A 21,740-nucleotide genomic window follows, 5' to 3' on the forward strand; every position below is an offset into this window, starting at 1 on the left:
ATGGCCCGGCTCGAAATGCGCCGACGGTGCACATGGCGCATCTTTCAATCCATAGAGTATTCGAATGAACAGGACCATCTCAAGGTATGATTAGCGAGGAGGGCGGGAGGGTGGAAGTCTTGGCCGCTGCTGTCCTAATCTTGCCATTGGCGAAAAGAATTTTCGAAAGGAGCGAAAGGAATTTTGCATTCAGAATGCACTGCAGAGACTCAAAATGACATAGTCAGGTCATCAGACCCCCCTCCCCCATCCCATCCAGACCTCAATTATCCAAATTCACAAAGCGTCTCCTCTCCCCTCACTCTCAAGCTCTTTCAAGCAAGCAAAATTTTAGTCCAGGACTGATTAATCTAAATGTCTAGTTGTCCAGGCACTTTGCTTGCTTCCATTAAACCTCTACCTCCAATCACTGGGATACATAAGAACAGCCCCACTGGATCAGGCCATAGGCCCATCTAGTCCAGCTTCCTGTATCTCACAGCGGCCCACCAAATGCCCCAGGGAGCACACCAGATCACAAGAGACCTGCATCCTGGTGCCCTCCCTTGCATCTGGCGTTCTGACATAGCCCATTTCTGAAATCAGGAGGTTGCACATACACATCATGGCTTGTAACCCATAATGGATTTTTCCTCCAGAAACTTGTCCAATCCCCTTTTAAAGGCATCCAGCCCAGATGCTGTCACCACATCCTGTGGCAAGGAGTTCCACAGACCAACCACCCGCTGAGTAAAGAAATGAGTTATAATACCAACAACTTGTCTCACTCCTCAGATAGGCTGTAATAATTAAACAGTGAAAGTCCTATGAAAGAAGCCATATGGATGCTTTGTTGAAAAAGGGAAATGATTCCCGCAGCCCAGTCCGGTGCTTGTTTGCTGAACAACCTAATTTGAATTCAGTGGCTGAATTGCGGGATTCGGCAGCCTGAACTGAGAGCTACAGGCATGGAGTGAGCCCATCAATGGGCCAGGAGATGACTTCACTTCCTTACAGTGGGCGAAGTTAGTCTCTCCCACCAGGCTCTTGATGGGTTTTGCAACCACTCAAAGGGAACTCACTACACGGCAGCCCAGTTTTGCAAGTAGGTGTTGCAATAGTTACATGGGTTTACCTAATACGGAGGTAAACACGCACCCATGCAGACTCATACAAAGGAAGAATACAACAGAAGTGCTAAGGATGTCATCAATTGGATTGCACACAAGACAAGGAAAGATGGAGGGACATTTCGTGGATCAAGGGTGAGACTGCCCCAAGGAACGGCCATTTCTGGAGGGTGGGATGCGCTGTGTTGCAGGGCTATGGTGCCAGTTCTAAATAGCCTTCCTGTTCCAAGCAGGCCACAATAGGGAGGAAGGACTCTGAAGCAAGCCCAGGGGCTAGGCAGCAGATGTAACAAGCTTAAGGAAGGAAAACGGTGCAGGCAAGAGATGAACGCAATCTTACAGCAGAGCAAAGGGTTGAAAAATGCCCTTAGCATGAATGACGGTGTGTCCCTTCTTGTCTTCCGCAGCTCAACAATTTCTTTGACTATCTTATGGAAAACTTTGCACCAAGTACCAGTAAGGAAGGTAAGCCATTATTTGGGGCTATGGATAACCTCCACTGATGTTGTACCTAGGGACAATATACACATTATAGTCAATGTGCACACAAACACATGCGCTTGCATGCATATATGTGTATAGCCCCTTCCCTAATTAATGCTGTCTGTTGACATTTAGGGGACTTTAACTTTCATCAAAGTCGTAAATAACAAGAAAGAATTTCAGACGCTTTATGGTTTTCTTTCTCTCCTAGGGGATTTTATTCACCGTGTGTTCTCAGAAGAAATCCCTAAAGATGTGAAGCTGGAGAGAAGCTGTTACGTTGACACTGTGACAGTGCCAGACAGCTATAAGGGACCCCGTCTTTCATTCCCCCTCTTGCCTGATGACGCCAATGCCTTAGTTGAAGCATTCAAACAAGAACAAGTAAGTATCTCAAGAGCAATTAAGCTTATTCTTTTCATTGATCACAGCCAGCTACAATGGGGGGGGGGAGTGCTTTAGATGAGGGGTGTCAAACATAAGGCCCATGGCTCGATGTGGTCACCCTGGAAGCCCTTTATTTGGTCCCCATGATAATTGGGCTCTCTAAGTGCTGCTCTTTCAGCAGGGCTGTTTCTTCCAAGTCTCCAGGAGGGAGAGATGGAAGGAGGCCTCAGAAGGTAAGGAAGGCTGTGGGGAAAGGGGCAGACCAAGAGGGGTGGGATGCTGCAGAGGTGCTGGGAGAGCTCAATTATCATGCAGGCTGCCCTTTCAGCAGCGCCACTTCTGCCAAGCCATCACTCCACAGACCACTTCTCAGCCACTGAGCTGGATGCCCTGAGGTAAAACCCTGCATTGCCCCCCAGTGCCCCGCACATGGTGCATTGGGGGGTCACCATTGCCACCACTGCTGAGAGCTAAGGAGTCAGCCCAGTCAGGTGGGCCCTTGACAGCTGCCTGTCCTGGCCAACCCATGACACCATCCCTGATTAGAACTGAAATCCTGGCTACGTTAAGGATATGCAGATTCAGAATTTGGATTCTTACAGATCATTCATTCAATTTTTTTTTTTTAAATGAGCTTCCCATCATGAATTCCACAAATTATGCTTCTGGCTGCAGAAATGTAAAGCATATTTACATATACACTGCTAAGGGATACCGTATTTGGTTTTATACCAATAAGGGGGTGAGACAGGAGCTCCGGAAGGTCACAGTTTGAATTCCTGGCAGCATCTTCAGCTCGTGCCAGGAACGATCCCTGCCTGAAACTCTGAAGAGCTGCTGCCAGTCAGTGTAGACTACTGAGCTTGGTGAACTAATAGTGTAAGGCGGTTTCCTGCGTACTGCCATGTATTAATTAATGTGGTTCCCTGATGGGCTAATCCCTTGGGATTTACCAAGTGCTAGGGATCCCCAGCGATTTCCACTTCCGTCACTGGACTACAATTCCCAGGGCTTCTGAGAAAGCAAGAATGACTGTTACCTGGACTGGTTACACTTATTTTGCAGAGCGCTGTAGTCCGCTCTGTTCGCTGATATCATGTCAGCACATTACATTTTTGAATGAACACCTATACTTTTAAAAGTGTATACCTCTAAATAGGTAATGTGTGAATTGGTCAAAGTGTATAATGCAGGGACATGCCAAGTCTCACTCTCTGCAATTTAATCCCTCTTCCCATCCCTGAGAATCTCCACTGTAATCTCCAGACTCTGGAGAATCTCCAGTTTGTTGTTCGTGATTGTTGATTGTTCAAATGTATTTGTGAATGTGTCACCTCAGGCAATCACTACTTCTTATGGTCAAATTAGGTTTCCCTTTGAATACATCATGGAGGCTAGCAGTCTGTTCTGGCTCCCCCGCAGTTCACACTATGGGGTGGAGGAAAGAGGGAGGTTTAACCATCCTTAAGAACATAAGAACAGCCCCACTGGATCAGGCCATAGGCCCATCTAGTTCAGCTTCCTGTATCTCACAGCGGCCCACCAAATGCCCCAGGGAGCACACCAGATAACAAGAGACCTGCAAGGCTTCCTGGGAATTGTAGTTAAGAACATAAGAGTAGCCCCACTGGACCAGGCCATAGGGCCATCTAGTCCAGCTTCCTGTATCTCACAGCGGCCCACCAAATGCCCCAGGGAGCACACCAGATAACAAGAAGACCTGCAAGGCTTCCTGGGAATTGTAGTTAAGGACATAAGAGTAGCCCCACTGGACCAGGCCATAGGCCCATCTAGTCCAGCTTCCTGTATCTCACAGCGGCCCACCAAATGCCCCAGGGAGCACACCAGATAACAAGAAGACCTGCAAGGCTTCCTGGGAATTGTAGTTAAGAACATAAGAGTAGCCCCACTGGACCAGGCCATAGGCCCATCTAGTTCAGCTTCCTGTATCTCACAGCGGCCCACCAAATGCCCCAGGGAGCACACCAGATAACAAGAGACCTCATCCTGGTGCCCTCCCTTGCATCTGGCCTTCTGCCCTAGCCCATTTCTAAAATCAGGAGGTTGCGCATACACATCATGGATTGTAACCCGAAATGGATTTTTCCTCCAGAAACATGTCCAATCCCCTGTTAAAGGCATCCAGGCCAGATGCCATCACCACATCCTGTGGCAAGGAGTTCCACAGACCAACCACACGCCAGACGCCTTCCTGCCAGAGCCCTGACTTGGATAGTACCATAACTCCTTCTGATTGCTATTTGCCCCAAGGAAAAGATTTGATTGGCCCCAATGGGCTAAGCTCCCCAGAGTTCCCTTCAGGCCACAATCCTGATCCCTGGGGGCATCCAATTCAGCCATTTACTGAATGAAAAACCAGCATGTTAGCCCTAATGCTGTATTTGACCCTTAAACCTACAGTTACCCAACAATTATATCTGCAGCAAAACATGCTGGGCTCTCAGGTGGTTGCTGAGCCTTGCCAGGGATGTCTCTGATCATCTTCTTAATTTCTTCACTTTTTCCCAGTAGCAGCTCCATGCTCACTATGTCCTCCGAATCTTGCACGAGACCCGAAAACATCTCAGCCAGCTGCCAAATATCACCAACATCTCTACCTGCTACAGCGAGGAGATCACTGTGTGCGGTAAGCTCCGTTGTGGCGGCGGCAGAGAATTTATTGTGATGTGCTCATGCACCTCTTTGAGCAATGAGAAGTTCTAGGAGCTGCAGCGCAACCCTGGTCTGGGCCTCCCTTGGAGGAGAAATCACTGGAGGTGGGCACCTCCCTTCCGAATGTACTTTAAACCAAGAGGTGCCCCCACTTTGACACAGGGTGGCTGCTGGAGGAGGGGGCGTGATGAGATGTGTGCATAGGGTCAGGATCTCTCCATGTGTTTTATCTGCATTGAATAGGCTCTGCTTGATATTAAATACTTGCTAAGATGACTCTTTCCCTCCCCACATCTGTTATTAGGAGATTTGCATGGCCAGTTGAATGACTTGTTCTTGATCTTTCACAAGGTATGTGCAATGGTGTTATATGCTTGTAAGTATTATGTGCAGGGCATCAGTAGGGAGTGGGGGCAGACCAGGTGACACCCCAGGAAGAGTGACACTATCATGATTACATTTGTTACTGGTGTTGCAAAAACACACCAGTGGCAAAAAAAATGGCTAAAAACACGGAGTTAGTAAATCAATGTTTGTAAATCACGAAGGATTCTTTACGGTCTGGTATGGAGGAAGTCCATGGGGCTGACACTATTAAATGTCAGTCAGTGGCCACTGTCAAAAACCAAGCCCAGAGAGATTTTGAATGATACAAAGTGATATGTGACTCAAACAGTAACCTTTAGCCTGCCTTCCCATTAATTATTGCACCTTGTGAAATTTATCCTTCTTTTTCTTTGTTTGCAGAATGGCCTTCCATCTCCTCAGAAGACTTACGTCTTCAATGGTGACTTTGTGGACAGAGGCAAACAGTCCATCGAGATCCTGATCATTCTCTTTGTCTTTCTTCTGGTTTATCCAAAGGAAGTCAATCTGAACCGAGGAAACCACGAGGACTATATGATTAATTTACGGTAGGGGATCTCAAACACATTGCAGGAAATCAGAGGTGTAGGGTTTGCTTGTCATTTGAACTGCCATCTCTTATCTTTAACTTCTAGCTATGGGCTCACCAAGGAGGTTATGCGCAAGTATAAGGTAAGCTGGTTTGCAAATTGGATACACCATGCATGGACTAGGAGGGCCCTATTCATTTTCCTGATTCTTCTTCCTCATCCCCTTTCTCCCCCCATCTAGGAGCACGGGGGCAAGATCCTGAAAGTGCTTCGGAATGTCTTTAGCTGCCTGCCACTGGCCACCCTGATTGATCAGAAGGTCTTGATTGTACACGGAGGAGTGTCAGATAAGACCGATCTGGAACGGCTGGCCCAGATTGACAGGCGTAAGGTACAAACCTCACTAGAACCTCTCACAGATCCCTTAAAATCCAGGGCCACCCAGTTGTATGAAAATTGACAGGCAGTAGGTTCAGAGGACTGAAAAAGGAAAGCTCCTCTTTGCACCTGACTTGCAACAATCTGTGTGTGTAACTCGCTCCAGCAAGATGTGATGACAGACGTGACATGAGATGGCCTTGCAAAAGGATGACAACTTTATGGGAAATGGGTCTGTTGTTCACCAGCTGTAGTCATGTTGAAGGAAGAGCTGCTGTTACCCAACTGCCTGACTAGGAAGCCTTAATACCCTCATCCTAGATGTGTGTGGGTAGGTTGTGAACAAAAAAGATTGAAGGCAACTTTTCTACAGTGCCACCAGGTGAAGGTGGTGGCATCTGGATACCAAGTACCAGGCAAGGAACCGGGCTTCTTCTTTGAGTAAAATGTGTGTTCCGTGGGCAGACACACTATGCACCCAAGCAAACAGAGACAGAGGTCCAGTTTGGGGGGGGGGGGGGAAGAGGGAAAGATGGGTCTCTAAGCTACGCAAGAAAATCTGGTTTTTAAAAAGGAAAAAATCTTTAGTCCATTCACACTGTGGGGACTGATCGCGATACTGTATATGTGCTTGCCAGGAAGTGTTGGTAACAGGTATTAATTATGCTGACCTGGGCGGGGAGGGGGGCAGTTCAAATCCAGAAAGGGAGCGGTATTGGAGCAGCCTCCTCTACACCAGCACCAAATCTAGTGCTAGTATTATAATGCTAGTATTATAATGCCGTTGTACAAATCTATGGTAAGGCCACACCTGGAGTATTGTGTCCAGTTCTGGTCGCCGCATCTCAAAAAAGACATAGTGGAAATGGAAAAGGTGCAAAAGAGAGCGACTAAGATGATGACGGGGCTGGGGCACCTTCCTTATGAGGAAAGGCTATGGCGCTTGGGCCTCTTCAGCCTAGAAAAGAGACGCCTGAGGGGGGACATGATTGAGACATACAAAATTATGCAGGGGATGGACAGAGTGGATAGAAAGATGCTCTTTACACTCTCAACACCAGAACCAGGGGACATCCACTAAAATTGAGTGTTGGGCGGGTTAGGACAGACAAAAGAAAATATTTCTTTACTCAGCGTGTGGTTGGTCTGTGGAACTCCTTGCCACAGGATGTGGTGCTGGCGTCTAGCCTAGACACCTTTAAAAGGGGATTGGACAAGTTTCTGGAGGAAAAATCCATTATGGGGTACAAGCCATGATGTGTATGCGCAACCTCCTGATTGTAGAAATGGGTTATGTCAGAATGCCAGATGCAAGGGAGGGCACCAGGATGAGGTCTCTTGTTATCTGGTGTGCTCCCTGGGGCATTTGGTGGGCCGCTGTGAGATACAGGAAGCTGGACCAGATGGGCCTTTGGCCTGATCCAGTGGGGCTGTTCTTATGTTAATCCTTACCCCCTTCCCAGGCTTGATCCACCTTCACAGATGAACCATTGCCAGCTATTGACCTGGTGCAGGTCTGTCTTGACCCACTGGGCATGCAGGGGCTACCCCGGGGCAAAGGAAAAAAATGTTCCCTTACTCCAAGGATGCCTCGGGAGGCTGAAACTCCCCCCAGGATACAGCGGATGCCACAACGGCCCTGCTCCGTCACCACCCAGTGAGTTATGGTACATTGGACTGCCCATTGAGTATTTCGAATTTAAATGAAATCTTCCCTACTTCCATGGTGGCCTTGAAGGCCAAAGGAGAGAGAAAACAAACTCACCTTCTGCAGATATAGTGTCGTCCTGGAGAATATTGAGCTCAGGAGATGCCGAGAAACCCTTCGGTTAGATCTGGTGCACTTCCAAAACTGGTGGAGAATTGGTTCTAGGTAATAGCAGACTTGCAGTGCTATATCCAGAATATCTCTCTCTCTCTCTCTCTCTCTCTCTCTCTCCCTTTTAGATTCTCTCTGTATTAACCCAGAGGAGAAAAAGTTTGAAAACTGTGAATGACCCAAACGAACAGAAGGCCGGTCGTCCTCGATCTTCTAGCCTCTTAAGCAGGTTGCAGCTCTCCCAGCAGGTGCAACAGTCGGTTCAAGAGGAGCTGCAGTCATGCCGGAGGCAGGCAGGGTTTGATGAATCGAGCACTTCCTTTGCCTCTGTGTCTGAGGTTGATGTAAAATCCTGTCGCTTATCATGCCTGGATGAGGACATCAAGCAGGTGGGTTGCTCCTCTCCAAGCAATTAGCACATCAGGTAGACAAGACCTACTTTTACTCCCCAAGAAAATTAGCACTACGTATACTGGATGTTCTTCTGTTCAGATTTTTGGTGGGAAAGCTTTCTTTCCGGTACTATCTCCTGTGCCTCTGAAAATATCCATAATTTTCTCATCAGTTTGCAGCTATTGCTCCCCAGTCTGCCGCAGCTTTAGCTTCATTTTGCCCCTTACTTACGGCTTCTTCTGCCTTCACGATATCATCCCAGCTAACCAGAGATCACATCGTAAATGTGATGACGCCATGGTGCTCCAGCCGATCAGATTTATCATGCAAGATCAATACTGAAGGGAAACACAGCCTACTGTGAGCGAGGGCAGTACTTGCTGGACGGCTTTTGCATGAACCGTCCCAGCTGAGTGCCCTTATACTGAATGGGTAAATATTTTTGCCCTCTTTTTGCCATAGATCCTGGAAAGGGGGATTACAAACAGCTGTATCAAGGATATTCACACAGGCACAGAACATCCTTTTTGGTGCTTTCGTCCCAAATTAATACATAGTGTAGCAGTGCACTAATTACCCTGAAAACAGCTCTGCTCCTGGAGATCACAAGATAGCTGCTAATTGCTCTGCAAAGAGTTCAGCTCCTGCAGTTTGTAAGTATGTGTAAATAAAGAGGGAGAACTGTGTTGATGCCCTAATTAAGAATTTAAAAAAAAACAACCCCATAATATTTTGGGGTTTTTTTCTCTGAGGAGAAATGGGAAAGGAAGGAGAGTGTTCATTAAAGCTCATTATTGCTGCCTCATTATGAGAAACGGATTGATTTTTTTGTAAATAAATAAAATTATTACATGTAAATAAATGAAAATATTATTTATTTTTAGATATCCTTTTTTTTTTCTTAGTCTCATAGACCTAGGTGGGTTCCAATAGAGTTTCTTTTTAAAAGTGGGTCCTGGAGCTCAAAAGTTTGGGAACCACTGCTGCAAGACCGTACTGGGTAAGACGGTCTGACTCGCTCTAAAGCTACTTCCTATATTCCTGGAATTTATTGCGGCAATCATAACAGTGCCCAACATGAAACTTAAGAAAGGCAGCAAAAGAGTTTGTTGTGGGGAAAGCATAAAGCTGATGGCTTGTTGAGCACTTTTTGACATCTATCAGCTAACAAAAAGCCGAACAGCGGACCAATTTTCCTTACAGGACAGCATGCGGAAATGTGGCATTAAACCCTTTTTTTAGATCCTAGATATTTTGTGGAGCGATCCCAACCCCCAAGACGGCTGCAGAATGAATCAAGAACGAGGAGGTGGCTGTTACTTTGGCCCCGACGTGACCGAGAAGGTTCTGCAGAAGCACAATCTGCAGTTTCTCATCCGCTCGCATGAGTGTAAGCCAGATGGATATGAGTTCTGCCACAACCGAAAGGTAGCTTGGGCCACGATAAAGGGCCTTTTTAAAGGGTGTGTGCGGAAGAGGCTTCCCAAAATGTCCTAACGGCAAAAATGAATTTGAATTTGTCAAGAACTGGAATTGGGAGGGGCTGATCCCAGCAGGCAGTTGTACCCGGATGCTTGGAGCTTTTGAACCCGAGACCCTCAAGTAGGTGGGACAAGGGGATGGCTGATCCTGCTAGTGTGGTGGCATGGAAAAGCCTAGCAAGAGACTCCGGGCCCAATCCTATCCAACTTTCCAGCACTTCTGCAACTGCAATGCAGCCCTGAGGTAAGGGAACAAATGTTCTCATGCCTTGAGGAGGCACCTGTGATTGCCTCCCCACCACAGTGCACGTCCTATTGGCACAGCTGCACTGGCACCAAAAGATTGCATAGGATTGGGCCTTCAGGCTACAATCCTATGCACACTTCCCTGGAAGTAAGCCCCATTGACTATAATGGGAATTACTTCTGAGTAGACATTCCTAGGCTTGGGCTCTCTGAAAGTCAAAAGAAGCTGAACACCAAGCCCCTTCCCCGCCTTATGCTGGAATGTGTCCCTCCTTGTTTCTGAAGAGAGGCATGTGAAGATTTGAGTTTGTGTGTTTGTCTGGGCATGACATTGGCAACCTCTCTGTCCCACTCCCAGTACCCTGCCTCCTTAACTGCCAGTTGTCAACGTGAGTGCTCAGTGACTTTCCCCCTAACCCATACCAGTTCCATTGTTTCCTATAGGAAAGGTGGTTTTCATTTACGCATTTTCGATATACACGTGATTTTCTAGGAATGTAACCCCTGTGTGAATCGAGAGCTGCCTGTATAATATAGATAAAGAAATTAATATGAAGTGGCAGTGATGCTAGTAGATGAGACCCCAGCATTTAATGGCTAGTGGTTTGAAATGAATGAACTCCTAGAACATTCGGCATAAGAGAGCATCCTGAAGTATGTGTTATCCTTTTTGTTTAAGTAGATGGTAAATTATTTTGTATTTGGGACTGAATGCAAGGAATTGTCACATGGAAGAAGGTGAATAGAAATGGTTTTGCAAGTGCCTATTAAGGATCTGTATGTTGTAAAAATGTACAACTGGAAAAAAACAAAACTTATCTAAAGAAAATCAGATGTTTGACCACCTCTCTGTTTGTGAGCTGCACTGCATTGGTTGTAACCATACCCCTTCCTTTTGTTTGGTTAGGTGCTCACCATATTTTCAGCCTCAAACTATTATGCTTTTGGCAGTAACAGAGGTGCCTATCTCAAACTGGGGCCTGACCTGGTCCCTCACTTTGTGCAGTATCAAGCTGGCAAAGGAGCTCAAAAGCTGACAATGACACAAAGGCAAGTTACATAGAATCATAGAGTTGGAAGGGAACTGAAAAGTCATCTAGTCCTATCCCCTGCCTGTAGTAGGAAATCCTCTTACAGCAGTATTTCTCAGACTGTGGGTCAGGACCCAGTAGGTGGGTCATGAGTCGATTTCAGATGGATTCCCATTCCAGTGTTTCTCACACTGTGGGTTGGGAGCCTCTAGGTGGGTCGTGAGCCAATTCCAGGTGGGTCCCCATTCATTTCAATATTTTATTCTTAATATACTAGACTTGATGCTACTACGGCATTGTTACTGCATGGGGAAATGTGAGATATCTGTACTTTGAGCAGGCTACCATGTATATGCTTTTAACAATGATAGTCAATGGGACTTACTCCTGGGTAAGTGTGGGTAGGATAGCCACCTGGGATTGTTTAAAATTTTCCTGCTTGACGATGTCACTTCTGGTCATGACATCACTTCTGGTGGGTCCTGACAGATTCTCATTCTGAAAAGTCGGTCCCGGTGCTAAAAGTTTGAGAACCACTGTCCTAGTCCATCTCCAAAGGGGGGTTGTTGAGCCTCTACTTGAAGATCTCCAGTGAGGGAGAATCCGCCTGACCATCAGGAATTTTTTCTTGATAGCCAATCGAAATCTCTTCTCTTGCAGCTTTACCTATTGGATCTAGTTCTATTTTCAGAGGCAGCTGAGAACAAATTTCTCCCTACTTTTATTCCGTATCCTTCCTTCCTGCGAAAATGAGAGATGCTTGCAGCATCTTAAAGACTACCAGATTTGTTGTGGCAGAAAAATCAGAGAGACCAAACAGAAATGAAATGCAAGGCTTATACAGGGCAGCATCCACAGTTTCCCTTCTGCTCTCATAAGGGGCCTTGCGCATGGGGAAATAATAGCTTGAAGTTCTTCAGTGCAGAAATCTAAATGGAATCCTGGCTTGGCTTTGTGCTTTCACCACACAAGATGTCATACAAAACATTTCCTCAGCTTGTACTTGTGCAACCGCATCAGGAACAGCACAAAAGCTGCCTTATTTTCCATGTGTGTCCCTGAGGATACAACCGTGTGTCTTTGGCACTTGTAGGTAAACTTAAAAGGAATACAATTTGAGTGCCAGGACTGTTCACAAAAGCAGTGTGTGTCATCTCAGGAGGCCCTATGTCTGAGTCTGTGTCTTGCTTGTGATCTCTTCAGCTGTTAGCCTTGTCCCTGCCCTTCTAGACAGGGGCCGTCTTTCAGTGTCGAAGCACACAGGTCCCACAGAAAAAGTACTTTGCACCTCCTTTGCACCTCCAATTAGATGGCTGCAAGTGAAGGATAGAAAAAGACCCTTTCTTCCACCCAAGGCTTGGAAAGAGATTGTCATTTAGAGACTACTAGACCATAATGGACTAGATGGGACCAGTAAGGGCATTCAGGTAGACCCCCTGAATGTGTGTTTGTAAGTACTGATGTGCATGGTCATGAAAAGCTAGAGGGAGGATGCAATTTCAAGTACAGGAACAGCAATGTGTTGCTCTCAGCAATGAGGCTATGAGTCTCTCTTGTATGATTTTACATGGCAGAAATGCTTCCCTCGTCCTCTTAGGATCAGCCGAGTGGAGGAGTCAGCGTATCAAGCCCTAAGGGAGAAACTGTTTGCTCACAGGTCAGACCTCATCAGTGCTTTCAAGATCGTTGACAAGGCGAACACAGGTAAGGCGAAGGAAGGAGACCTTTCTGAATGGAGTGCAAGTTCTCTGCTGTTGGCTGTGCTGTGACAAGGGTATGCTTGCTGCTGCTGCTCTACAGCAGAAGGCCAAATGTGACCTGACCTTCCACATGACAACCCATTGGTCCACCATCAGTACCAGCCACAGGGTTCTGCAGATTCCCCATTCATTTGACCCACAAAACCATTACAAAATGAGGATCTGAGCAGGCAGGCAGACTGTTGAAAGATGGGTGCGATCATTTGATACCCTCAAGGCAAATGCAGGACACTTTATTCACCCCAAAAATATTTCATTAAAAAGCTAGGGAGAAGTGATTTTGAGCTTCAAAACGGGATGCTTTTCTTCGGTAAACATAATTTTTACTTTATTTTCATCCATTTTTGTCTTGCCTTTCAAGGTAAAAACCATTCTTGGCATACATAATTGTGTGTCTAAAGTACAGTCGAATCTTATGTGTGCTTACTCGAAAGTAAGTCTTGTTGAGTTTGGGGGAGCTTACTCCTGTGTAAGTGTGCATGTAGGATTTGCATCCTTGAAGATTCAGGTCAATCGAGGCTTTAGCTTATAATTATCACTGTCCCTGTTTCAAGTGATCTTAGAGGTTTAAAGATAGAGGTGACCTGATAATGAGTTTGCTTGCTGGCAACTGCCCAAGACTAGCTCAGCTACAGAGGCCTTATGATCTTGCTAAGTACACTTCAAGCCAAGTGACGCTAAGGGTCAAGCTACGCACCTTATATTAGGTGAATGCAGGTAGTCCCCTACTTAAGTACAGGTGAGGTTCCAGAGGTCTGTACTTCAGTTGAAACTTTATTTATGCAACATAAACAAAATTGTGAGCAAACCACTTCTGCGTCTCTCTCCCTCTCACAAACCAGCACTATTGCACCTGTGCAAAAATGTCAGACCAGGTTGACTATGCCTGCGTGAAAGCGCAGCATGGCTGTTCTCAAGTTGGAGCATCTGTGGGTTGGATGCCCTTAGATCAGGGACTACCTGTAGTTTGGGATGTGTGATTTTTAAAGGTAAATAGCAAGCATGAGGGGGATTGGGACCATTATGCGAGTGGAGGAGAACTTTAACTCTCTGTCAATCCAAATCTGCCTCCTAGCTGCTATTTGCCCCAGAAGCTCTGGGGAAAATAGCAGCTGGGGTGATTTGAGGGGTGTACGAACTAGATCTGAACTGTGGTTGATACAAAAGGTTTAAGCTCCCTGCACCACAGTTTTGATCTAGATCAGGGCATTCCAACAGCTGGGGGATGTTAGACATTGGGGGGGGGATGCATGACCCTGGCATCCCCTCTGGACTGTGCAGACATGGAAGTAATTAGCAGTGACATGATGACATCACCACCAATTACTTCTGGGTTCTGAGCAGCCGAAATCGCTCTGGTGGCAGAAGGTGGAGGTGGCAGTGGGTGCCGCAGGGCTTTTCAGTCTTCCTGCTGTGGCTTCTTCGTTCTCCAAAGGGAAACTGGAATGGAATGGCAGGGAGATTGAAAAGTCGCTGAAGCTTTTCAGCGGATGTGGTGGCTGTGGAAGGCTTTTGAGGGTTGCCAAAAAGAGCCTCACAGGCCGCTTGTTGGACCACCCTGATCTAGATCAAGCCCCCCCTGCACTGAGCAGTGCAATCTCAAAGGAATAGGACAGCAAAGGAAAATGGCCCAAGAGCCACAGAAAGGCCAAATTGTGCATTCAAAGGTATAGTTTTGACTTTAAGGGGGAGGTCAAGACCTGCAGGGTCCTGACTGTATAAAACTTTCTTCTGGGATGGAGAAGGGTTTATAGACCACAGTGAACTCTTGTTTATTTTATTGCAATGACATATGGAAGGCTTTCTTTTTAAGTTTGTGCTTCCACCGCCATTTCAGCTGGCCTCACTACTTAAAAGGCCCTGTTGATTTTCCTGTCCTGACAGGCTTGATCACGCTAAGTGAATGGGCGAAAGCTATTGAGTCAGTCCTCCATCTAGGGCTCCCCTGGCTGATGCTGAGACCGCAGCTGGTGTTCTCCCTTACCAATGGGAAGGTGGATTACAACTTGTGGCTCCAAGACAAAGTGATGGAGCAAAGGACAATGACTCAAGAGGTAACTGGGGGGATGCTTCTTGCAAGTACCAGTAGGCTTAGTGGACAGGTAGCTAGTCCTCCAGCCCCTGTGGGAATAACGTCAAGAATGATTCTAAGGCATTTCTTATGGGCCGGGTCAGATAATGTCACAAATGCAACTCCAAGGTCTCCAGTGGGACAGCCTTGAAGGGCCCAAAGGAAGGCATGATTTTGTGAGTGTTAGACTAGGGTCTTAGGGCATATCTACACCTGCTGTTGTCTTGAGATATATCCGGGGAACAGCTGACTGGTACAATCCACATCACATCCCTGGTCACACCCTGATAAGATCTTCACTCCCAGGCCTTGTAGCTAGAAAGTGAGATTCCCATGAGAGACTCCCATCACCAGGTGTGCATTGTCCCAAGCCAGCTTCCTAGTTCTCTCCTTAGTGTGGCACTGAACTTTGTGCCAGTAAATGTAAAGTCCTAGACCTGGGATAATGGAAGTAAGGAAGAAGACTAGCAGGAAGGTCTTCTGCAGTCTGAGATTTTTCTCCAGCAAGGGCACCTTCCCTTCAGGTGGGCTCACTTCTGGCGTAAATAGCTAGCCACCAGGTCATCTCTGGCAAGAATTCGTTTACCTGTTAGGGAATCTGGACTGATTTGCCAGGGAACCAAGAGACATTTTACCAAAAAATGGCTGAGTCCCAAGTGTTGTAGCATGCTAAAACTAACAAAGGACCCAACCCTATTCAACCTTCTGGCATCCACAATGTAGCCCCAAGGTAAAGGAACAAATGTTCCCTTACCTGTGGCTGCCCCCCATTGTAGGATACAGTGCACTGCCCATTGGCACAGATGCATTAGCGCTGGAAAGTTGGGCCCTAGGTGTGGACCTATTCAATAGGACGTCTTTCAGGCCGTTTTTTAAGGCTCGTAACTTCTATGGGTTGCTTCTCCAGGCTGTTAACTCCTGGTTCCATTTTTTTTTTCCAGCACATACAGTCAAGTCTGCTGGAAACAATTTATCGAAATCTATCAAATTTGGAGACAATCTTCAATATTATAGACAGTGACCATTCAGGTAAATGCATTAATCCTGTGCTGATATTTCTGTTTGAAAATAGCAGTGGTTATCAAAACACAGAGTACTGTATAACTATGTCTTAGCCTTCCAGGTATTACATGAGAGTAATCCTGCTGCCAGTAAGTAAGCTGGTGCATCAGGGGGGTACACCTTGGTCCAGGGCCCCCTCATCTCTTGGGATCTGCAGCATTACGCAATCATCTTGCGGCCTTAGTGACAGTGGGAATGACTATTAAGCACTGCAATTGAATCAACTCACAACTGTTCCTAGTGAGCTCATCAGTTTGGCTGTACTTGTCGTAAGAGGCGACTAAACAGCCACCGGGTAGATGGGACTCGTCAGCCTGGGAAGGCAGCTCATCTGAGAGAAGGAAAACTCTGGTCCCAAACCTCCACTGCCTGGTGGCTACATCCAGTTGTGGAAAAGGCTTCAGGAGTCAACCTCGAGGCAAAATCCGGAGCCGGAGTCCCTGAGGCAGTTCATGGCTGAACACAGTCCCGTTCTGGCAACTCCTGCGACGCCGCTGGAACCAACCGTATTGGCCTCTGCCTTTCCATTGGACCATTTCAGCGACATGGAGAGGGGGGATTTGCTGCATGGGTAACAGCCTATCCTCCATACCTACTTTACCCAGGCTTCGCGCACTGGAGAGGACACTCTGTTCCAGAACCACCATTCAGAGCACGACACCATAGTCTTCCGAGACTGAAGGATGCCAACAACATATTTATATGGACGAGGGCACAGTTTGGTTTAATCCACATAAAGCCAGACAGCAGCTTGCCACGAAGAGAGCAGGAGCGGGCACTGCTATGCCAAACTGCTGGCACAGCAGAGTTCCAGGTGGCCCGTGCATTTGTTAGCTATGTGGCTGTAGAATTGGGCACAGACATTAAAGCTTTCTGGAGGTTGAAGTTAATTGTCACAGGCCAGGGGAATTTAGATCTTCAAAATGTTAACTTGACTAACCCTGTAACTTAACAAGCATCATGGCATCATGTTTACCCTGAAGAAATGTGCCCCTCCCCAATTCCATACTTTGGGTGCAAGAGCACTGTGCCCCTTTTTATTCAGCTGAGTAGCACCCCATATTCTGCAGGATTGTGGCCACAATGTGAAAAAAGCAAGAAGCAACAAGGATGATTATTATTTAATATTTTCTACCTTGATTTTCTCCCTTGGGGATTCGAAGTGGCTTGCAATATAAATTAAAAATCACAGTTAGTGGGAAAACACCAACAGTGCAGAAATGCACTCAAAACAAGCAGTGGCACACTTAGGGCACAATCCTAACCCCTTATGCCAGTGCTTTCCAGCACTGGCATAGCAGTGCCAATGAGACATGTGCTGCATCCTGCAGTTGGGTGTCACTCATGGAGGCCTCCTTAACATAAGAACGTAAGAACAGCCCCACTGGATCAGGCCAAAGGCCCATCTAGTCCAGCTTCCTGTATCTCACAGTGGCCCACCAAATGCCCCAGGGAGCACACCAGATACAAGAGACCTGCCTCCTGGTGCCCTCCCTTGCATCTGGCATTCTGACATAGCCCATTTCTAAAATCGGGAGGTTGCACATACACATCATGGCTTGTAACCCGTAATGGCTTTTTCCTCCAGAAACTTGTCCAATCCCCTTTTAAAGGCATCCAGGCCAGATGCCATCACCAGATCCTGTGGCAAGGAATTTCACAGACCGACCACACACCGAGTAAAGAAATATTTTCTTTTGTCTGTCCTAACCTTCCCAACACTCAATTTTAGTGGATATCCCCTGGTTCTGGTGTTATGTGAGAATGTAAACAGCATCTCTCTATCCACTTTATCCTTCCCCTGCATAATTTTGTATGTCTCAATCATGTCCCCCCTTAGGCGTTTCCTTTCTAAGACTGAAGAGGCCCAAACGCCGTAGCCTTTCCTCATAAGGAAGGTGCCCCAGCCCAGTAATCATCTTAGTCGCTCTCTTTTGCACCTTTTCCATTTCCATGATATCCTTTTAGAGATGTGGCAACCAGAACTGGACATAGTACTCCAGGTGTGGCCTTACCATCGATTTGTACAATGGCATTATAATAGTAGCCGTTTTGTTCTCAATACCTTTTCTAATGATCCCAAGCATAGAATTGGCCTTCTTCAAAGGGAAAGTTTGTTCCCTTACCTCAGAGCTGCATTGCCCTTATGTCAGTGCTGGAAAGCACTGACATAAGGGGTTAGGATTGTGCCCTTAACAAAATCAGGAGATGCCAACATGTTAATAAATTGCTTGTTTAAAGAGTCAGCATTTGAGCCTCTGGCAAAACATTGACAAGGAGGGAGACAGATGCACCCCAGAGGCCAGGGAATTCCACATAGCAAGGGACACCCCTGAAACATCCTCTCATTATCACTGTTACCAAACCTCAGAAAGTTGTGGGAGGTACAAAAGAGCCTCTCTGCCTGACCAAGATGGATGGGTAGATTCATATGGAGGAAGGCAGTCCTGGTGTCTTGGACCCAAACTAGCTAGGGCTTTAAAGGGGATAAACAGCACCTAGAAAACTGGTAACCAATGCATCTGTAACAACCATGATGACAGTGGAAGTAGATGGAAAGAAGCAGAATGCACCCTTTAAAAAGCAAGCAAGCAAGCAAATCAACCTGCAGTGGGAAGAATGCCAAAGTGTCTGTACAGCCTTGCCATTACTAATTTGTGAAGAACAAGTAAATCCAGCTCTGCTTTTGCAGTTTATGGCAAGGATTGCCAACATGTGTCCTTACCAGAGATTGCACATTCGATTGTCGTAACTCAGAAATTCAATAGGCACTGGTTTTTGTAGCAGAGATGAAGTAACAGGAGAAAGTTGTGCAATATCAGTCCGTATTCAATCTATTAATGCTCCCAACTTCTCCCATTAAACAGCACAATCCTATTATATTCAATGGGTCTTACTCCCAGGAAAGTGTTTATAGGATTGCAACCTGTGTCATATTCTTATTCTGGCAAAAGAGGTCAAGGGAATTTGGCGGATTCATGGAGGGTAGGTTTATCAACAGCTATTACCCATGATAGTGACCTGAAACCTCCATGTGCAGAGGCAGTGTATGTATCTCTAAAAAACAGTGGGAAAGTGGGCATTCTGGGCGGGGCTGAGTTTCCCCTTTCTGTCTCTGAACATCTTAGACGAATGCAGCTGGCCATCGTCAGAAACTGTGTGTTATGCTCAACTACACTGAACCCTGGTCTGATATGGGGAGTTTGAGAGATTACTGGATGACCATGAATAAATGGGAATTTGTGCTTCAGATTGCTACATGCCATGAATCTCACAAATGAAACAAGTTACATATCTGAATAAACTTTTTTTTTAGTGCCTGCCCCACGATTTGAACAGATAATTGGTTTTCCCTTGCCCCCAGGTTTCATATCATTTGAAGAATTCCATCAGACCTGGAGGCTGTTCAGTTCCCATATGAATATTGAGATCTCGGAGAAAAGCATCTGTGACTTGGCCCGCAGCATGGATTTCAACAGAGATGGAAACATAGACTTCAACGAGTTCCTTGAGGCCTTCCGCCTTGTCACCCAGTCATGCTCCTGATGAAGATGCAGAAGACTGTTAGCTGGGAGGGGGGCAAGGAACATCCCACTGTCTGGAATGCCACCCAAAGATGACACCTCTGGTGTCACCTCTACACAAGGACTAATCTTTCAACCCAAGAATGTGCCTCTCAACCAAGCAGCAGAAAGCTGGAAAATGGGTTTCATACACCTGACTCATAATGAATGCTGCCATTTTCATTTTTTCCTCCACCAAACAGGAAGGGAAACTACCAACCCAGACCTCCTCCTATCACAATGCTCACCTTTAATATTAGGAAGATAGTGTAATTTTTTTCTACCTGTGAGAGAGTGCAAAGGTTCCAGAATTCCCTTTTCCTGAGTTTTAAAGTACAGTGAAGAATAAATACAGGCTTCTGAACTCTCTCTCTCTCTCTCTTGTCTCCTTACCCCAAATTAAAGTTTAAGCTGAATAGGCAAATTCATGTTTAAAATCTCCCAAGGGTTATAAAAAAATAGGTGTTTATTCTAGGGCTGCAGCAATCAAGTAATTCGTTATTAGGTCAGGGGCGGCCAACCTGCATCACATCATGTTTCACTTTTAATGCAAAGAATCTTTGAATGGGCCACTCTACCAGCCTCCAGTAGTGTCCCAGCTGTATATGGCTTGGCAACTAGAGACTTGCCAACTGCCCTCTGGAGATGCTCTAGGACAGTGGTTCTCAAACTTTTAGCACTGGGACCCACTTTTTAGAATGAGAATCTGTCAGGTCCAATCGGAAGTGATGTCATAACAGGAAGTGACATTGTCAACAGGAGAATTTTTAACAATCCTAGGCTGCAATCCTACCCACACTTACCCAGAAGAAAGTCCAATTGACTATCATTGTTAAAAGAATATACATAGTAGCTTATTAAAAGTACATGTCTGTAACATTTTTCCAAATGCAGACACATACCATGGTAGCATCAAGTCTAGTGGGTCCCAACCCACAGTTTGAGAAACACTGTTTTAAATGATTACGTGTTAAAAAGCACAGACATCATCGATCGAAAGACACTTCCCAAGTAACACACAACAAATAAAATAACTGGAGGTGTGAAGAAGCTAAAGCCTTCAATCTCATCAAGACAAAGCCTTCTTTTGGGAAGGCTTTGTGCTGACAGAGACATGACTAGAACTGAAGTCCCTTGCTGCGATTACTGCCTAGATTGAGCTATGTGCAAGAGGGCAAAACGCCAGCTCTTGCCTGAGATGGCAGCTGTTGCTTTCACAGATGGCCAGGGCAGTGAAAGAAAGTGGCAATGATGCCTTCTGTCCCACTACTGCAGTGGTTATTCTACTTGCTTTCCTGCCAGGCCTGCTGTAGTCCCGTTTTGGCTTACAGCATGGACAGTGGAGGCCTGGAAAGCACAATTCCTCCACTCTTATCACAGCAACAATAGTCAAGTAACAACTGCTGCTTTTGGCTCAGATCTGATATCTCTAGAACTCCCCCTCTGTTCCGGCTGATGTAGCATGCTACAAGGTAGGAGGGTCAGCTCCTTCAATCCTGAATGGAAGGAAATTAGAACCAAAGGATCCACCATCTCTGAGAAGGACCTAAGTACGTGTTCCATAAAGAGCATACGACATAGAGGATAGTGAAAATCAACATCTGGTTTTATTACCTCTTAGAAGGAAGAGGGATTCTGCAAATTCTAAATCAAATGATACAAAAATAGAGCCTTCAGGTTCGGTCAGTCAAAAAAACCCCACCCGATCCAGCGTTCCTTCTTTTCACAACCTGCCCCAAAGATGCACATCAGAGAGCCAGATGTTTCCCCTATGACGCCCAAAAGCTTTATTTAAGCTGTATGTCTAGACAGACCAAACAATGTTTTGCATGTAGAAAGCTCAGCAGTTCTTTTGCATGTTTGCTGTCGAGTAAACGGCAGAGCTTTCTATCAAGATTCCAAAACAGAAAGTTTTGTCTTGTAAGCTGAACGGATGATGTAAAAAAAATGCAATGTTGAGATCAGAGCAGCTTCTGGAAACTCAAATTCTTCTTGAAATCAAGGGAAGTTTTATAAACCTAAACCTCTTGAAGGTTGAAAAACTGAATCCCAGTAGCAATGGAGCTGTCTCAACACTAAGGTTTACAGATAAACACCTGCTGAGTTTTAGGCATGGATAGGAAAGCAATGTGTTCCATCGTTTTCTGGAGACACATCAGCTGAAGACTCCACCTCTGATAGGGATGCTTTCATTTAATCCATGCTCTATCAGCTTTATATCTTCCAGGTCATCTTTTATGATGCTGATCAGGTGACTAAGACCTTCTTGCTGCTGCTTCAAATGCTAAAGGAGGGAGAAAGGGGAGAGGAAACCCAGGTAAATGCTTCATTTCAGCACTCTGACCCCTCAAATCAAATTTGCACAGATTTCTTGTTAACAATCATCAA

General features: G+C 46.0%; 2 protein-coding genes across 4 annotated transcripts in view; one reads left to right on the forward strand and one right to left on the reverse strand.

Annotated features, from left to right (window-relative positions):
* Positions 1-19,592, forward strand: PPEF2 (protein phosphatase with EF-hand domain 2). The gene is given in 14 exon segments (XM_066631686.1): positions 1-84; positions 1,517-1,574; positions 1,804-1,976; positions 4,512-4,626; positions 4,957-5,003; positions 5,400-5,566; positions 5,654-5,690; positions 5,790-6,014; positions 9,381-9,566; positions 10,773-10,915; positions 12,494-12,600; positions 14,541-14,710; positions 15,669-15,756; positions 19,154-19,592. Coding segments are annotated over 14 exon segments (1,782 nt in total). The 3' UTR covers positions 19,336-19,592.
* The window catches only part of NUP54 (nucleoporin 54), a 19,162-nt gene continuing 16,532 nt past the window's right edge, over positions 19,111-21,740 (reverse strand). Inside the window, exons 12-13 of one of the 3 annotated variants that reach the window (XR_010794648.1) lie at positions 21,449-21,636; positions 19,111-19,331 (exon numbers count right to left, since the gene is read on the reverse strand). Coding sequence is in view for 2 of the 3 variants with exons in the window: in XM_066631687.1 (XP_066487784.1) it covers positions 21,508-21,636 (129 nt within the window). In the remaining variant the exon portion in view is untranslated. Of the gene's footprint in view, positions 19,332-20,940; positions 21,637-21,740 lie in introns of those variants that run through there. The other 2 variants (XM_066631688.1, XM_066631687.1) reach the window with 2 other exon arrangements.

Source organism: Tiliqua scincoides, chromosome 6 (genome assembly GCF_035046505.1).
Source record: "Tiliqua scincoides isolate rTilSci1 chromosome 6, rTilSci1.hap2, whole genome shotgun sequence".
Lineage (NCBI taxonomy): Eukaryota > Metazoa > Chordata > Lepidosauria > Squamata > Scincidae > Tiliqua > Tiliqua scincoides.